The sequence below is a fragment of the Trachymyrmex cornetzi genome, unplaced genomic scaffold (assembly GCF_001594075.2).
Source record: "Trachymyrmex cornetzi isolate Tcor2-1 unplaced genomic scaffold, Tcor1.1 scaffold5, whole genome shotgun sequence".
NCBI lineage: Eukaryota > Metazoa > Arthropoda > Insecta > Hymenoptera > Formicidae > Trachymyrmex > Trachymyrmex cornetzi.
In genome coordinates this window covers 651191-655596 of record NW_017299806.1, presented here as the reverse complement: position 1 = coordinate 655596, position 4406 = coordinate 651191, and the positions used below count along the sequence as shown (strand labels likewise).

The 4406-nt window shown below is 41.2% G+C and overlaps 1 protein-coding gene across 1 annotated transcript in view; it reads right to left on the bottom strand.

The window, feature by feature from the left end:
- The window catches only part of Dbx (homeobox protein Dbx), a 40167-nt gene extending 35974 nt beyond the window's left edge, over positions 1–4193 (bottom strand). Inside the window, exon 1 of the mRNA XM_018514341.1 lies at positions 2976–4193. Within this exon, the coding sequence (XP_018369843.1) occupies positions 2976–3876 (901 nt within the window). The 5' untranslated portion in view covers positions 3877–4193. The remainder of the gene's footprint in view (positions 1–2975) is intronic.
- Between the last annotated feature and the right edge of the window lie 213 nt (positions 4194–4406).

The following is a 4406-nucleotide window of genomic DNA, read 5'->3' as shown; positions in this document are numbered from 1 at the left end:
CTGTGTATCTCGAACGCACCAAATTTCCCCATTGCCATCCCCCCCCGCTCGGGCCCTCTCTCTCCCTTCACACCCCCTGCCGCCCCGCGATGTCCCCTTTACCACCCCCGCGTATCCTTCTGTGCCGGCAGATGCGTGCAATTCGCCCGATGTTAAATGCAACATTCGACTCTCTCCACCTTCGTAGAGCCCCACACACGCACCTCTCTTCTGCCTGGCCCCTCGCCATCCTCGCGCGACGGTCCACTCTTCTCTCTTGTGCACAGTTTATATATCTAGCACGTCTCTACGCGCGTTTATCGCGCGCGCACACGGTCTTTATCGACTCGTGTCAATCATAAGCGCGGGAGGAGACGAGGAGGGGGGGGAGGGATGGGGTGGCTCGGCCACCGTGGAGGAAAGAGTGACAATGAGGACACGCCGGCTGAAGATTGGCGTGTATGCGTGTGCGAGGGTCCGCCGGACCCTCGCGAATATTCGGGGGTGTCCTGCGAATGACGGGACGGTATTGTAACCCACGCGCGGAACGACCTGTAATCTGTAACAATTTTTCTCAGAATTGAGGTGACGGAGGAAAATCGCGGATCCTTTGGCCGAAAGAATCGATTACGAATAACCTTCGGTTATGAATTGTAAGATTGTGAAATAATGTGATAAATATGAGAATTGCAGAGATAAGATCAGAAGAGGATTGCAATTATTTTGGAGCGATAGCGAGAATCTTTTTTCGTAGCATTACGTCACTGTCACAATTAATTTTAATATTTAAGTAACATTTAAGTAAGACATTTTTTGATATTTTTATTTGTTAACCTTATATTAGGTACTCGCGTAATTTTTCTCCCAACGTAATTATCTGCGTGCGGTGTTTCTGATAACATTTCAACATTATACCTCAATTTCAATTGTTATTTTTACTGATTTACAAATTTAAATAAATATTGATAAATAACGTTCTATACATCCTACATAAAGATAAATACAGAATTTGTTTTGAAATTGTGAAACAATTTGTGTTAATAATATAAATATAATAATGTATATAAATAGCATTTAGCGAATTTATAAGACTGGAGAATCCTGACCACCTTAATGTGAGTAATGAAAGATTAAGTATGAAGATACGAAACAACACAATATTTCATTATATTATTAATACTTTTGTTCTTGTTATAAATGCTACATTTTTGCATTATTACTGCTAAATAAATGACACGATTGTACTATTGGACATCGTAGTTTTCCGTCATCTCTCGTATTAATTTACAACGACAAATATTCGGGTATACACGTATCACAGCCCGAACGGAGGAAAAGCGCGACAAGCGACGCGGCAATACATCATTGAATCCTGCTGCTTGTCTAATATTATAGGCACCAATCGTAAGGGCTTAATATTGGGGTGAAGGTAAGTGGCGGGCCAGCTGACGCCCTGTGCGCTCCACCCCGCACGCACGCTGCGCGACTCGTCTTGAGGGTGTGCGGATGAGATTTAGGGACCGGCGACAGAAGTCTGCTCGCGACACTGATTTGTGGTGAGCTTTGTTTCAACACTCTCAGATCACCGCGTGAAATTCTTCTCGACAATGTCACTCCATCGAGAGCAAACAAATCTGAGATCGCAATCGGCGATCGTCGACCCTAAGATGTAGTAAATATATACATCCTACTGGATGTACTAACACACTTCATTTAATTCTTATTTGATACTTAAAAAAAGTATAAGAAAATAGATATATGCATTTAAATATGTAGTTACTTCTAATGCTATTTTCTCGTACCTTAATACTTAAATCTCCTTCATTATTTATAACAACAATGATACGCAATCTAAAAATTATATTCTAATTATAAAGATAAAATTTCGCGGACAACAAATTTGACTAGTATCAAACAATAAATAATTGTCAGTATTTATTAATGAACTATCATGGAATCTTCTGTCTAGTAACGATTTATCTTTATATTTCTTTAAAAAATATATTTCCTTATAGTGTCTTTACCATTGTATTGTCTTTTCTGTTTTCTTTTCCATTGTAGATCATAATTTTGCGATCCCGAATATTATGTTTACGATGTTTAATGACCGTATATATATTAATTAATATTATTTATTAATAAATTATCTTGACATATTTTTTTGCCTGTTCCATCATGTTTTTAAATTATTGCTAAACTTTTAAATATTTTCCATTCCTTTCTTATTTTTCTGTTTTTTTAAATTACAACATTCGCGGTAAGATTCTTTGAACCGTTTAAATTTACTTTTCCGTTAACAGAACAAATATAGCTGTTAAAAAATTTAAATCTGTTTTGATCAATCTATCAATAAACAGGATAATTATCAGTTTAATTATGTCTTTCTTTTGCTTCGCAATTAATTTTCCTACATTTCTTAAAATACTTTGTATTGTTACTTTTTCTTTTTTTCAACTAGACTATAAAAATTTTGTAATTTCCGAACATTGTATTTACGATGACTAATAAACTAATATCATAGTCGCCAAATATCGCCTTTTATTCGTAAATAAATTATCTCAATATGTTTGTCGATATTTCATAATATTTTTCATTCTTTTATATTCTCTTCATCTTTTTTTCTCATCTTTCCCTGCTTTTTCAAATTACAAGAATTTCGTTAACATAGAGCGGTGTTTCAACAAGACTAAACCTTCCTTATCAATTCCTCAGGAACTAATGTCAAGATAACTATCGACAGAGTTGGGAAGCATTACTTTCTCCATTACTTTTCCGTTACTTTTTATAATAAACAATGTGATAATGACGTTGCAATGTTTTATAACTAAACGCTAAGGTTGCGCCAAAGTTGGAAAAGTAGACTTTTCCAACCTTGGCACAATCTTAGCGTTTAGTTATAAAACACTGCAACGTCATGTTTATTATAAAAAGTAAGGGAAAAAGTAACGCTTCCTAACTCTGGCTATCGAGTATGTCAGTATTTATGAATGAATTACCGGAATGTGGCCTCCTATCATGATTACCGCCGAGTATGGCGCTAACGCTGAACTTGAGTTGCGGCTTCTCCTTCTCCTGGATGGTTCTGCACGCCGGTCCAGAGCACTGCTCGTCGCCGCAGGAACAGGCGGTGGTCCTCTCGCCTATTCTGTCGACGGCACGCTCGACCACCGTTGCCGCCGCCGTCACCGCCGCCTCCCTCTCCCCCGATGCGATCGTCATCTCATCGGACGTGTGCATGACGTTTCTGCATCCAAGGTCGTACCGTCTGTCTATCTCGATCGCGGAGACACGCTCGCCCAGCACCATCTCATCCCTGTCGGCCGGTTGAAGACCACCATCCAATTCTGCGCCCGGAATCGGATCCTCATCTACGTTCGAGTTACAGGACTCGACACCGGAATTAGATCGATTGTCGATCCTCTCATTACAGAGCCTCTCCATCGCGCACAATCGGTCTACCATCACCGGGCCGTCCATCCTATCGTTCTCCATGTCGACATATACGCCCTGACTCCGGTCCAGGACCTCCTTCTCACGCTGAAGGAGCTGCATCCGGTCGTGTTGTCGCTCACCGGACCTACTGCCGCTGGATCTCTGCTGATCCCTGCCGCCGCAATCGATCATTATGCGATCGCGTCCGCCGATCGTGCCGGATCGTTGGTCCAGGTGATCCTGGACGAGATCGTTGGGGGAGGAGCGGTCCCGAACGAGTCTGAGACTCGCCTCGCATTCTCTCTCGCGCTGTCGCGCTACCAGACTCGCCGCCCAATTCAAGGTCAGACTGGTGAGATCCGTCCCCGGCGACGCCTTGCTCTGGAGCAGGTTCTCCATCAGGAAGGGCGAGGTCATGGCACTCTGCTGCAGATTCTTCAGCATCGCCGCTGACGAGGGGAACATATCACGGCTGCTTGGCCCACCGACTATTACGATCGTCGTCTTATAGGACGATTCTTAGTTGACGAAAGGATTGAACGTCTTTCTAGTTAGCTTCGGACTTGATATACTAATCAGCGAAGCGTGATTATTTTATTTCTTACGTTGTAGTTAATTGATTTGTCTCCATGAATCTTAGACAATATTAGGTTTATCATTGTTTTGGATACTTACTTTGGATTGATAACTGATTGCCGTTCATCTCGTATAAGATTCGCGCGAAAAAATCAATCGGAGATCACATTTTTATGTTTGAATCAAGATCGTCGAAGATTGTCGTGCAGTTCTTTCAATTTAAAATTACTCAATCTTCACAAACTATTTCACTAATCACATATCAGCATATCGCCTTCGATTCCTTCGGATTTATTGCTCGGGAGATTGGTAGCAGTTTCCGCACGTTGAGTAACCGCGATAATTATTTTAAAGTCACTGTCGATCGCATGATGCACATTGACATTACAACTGAAAAAATATTCACTTGGTTCAAGTAT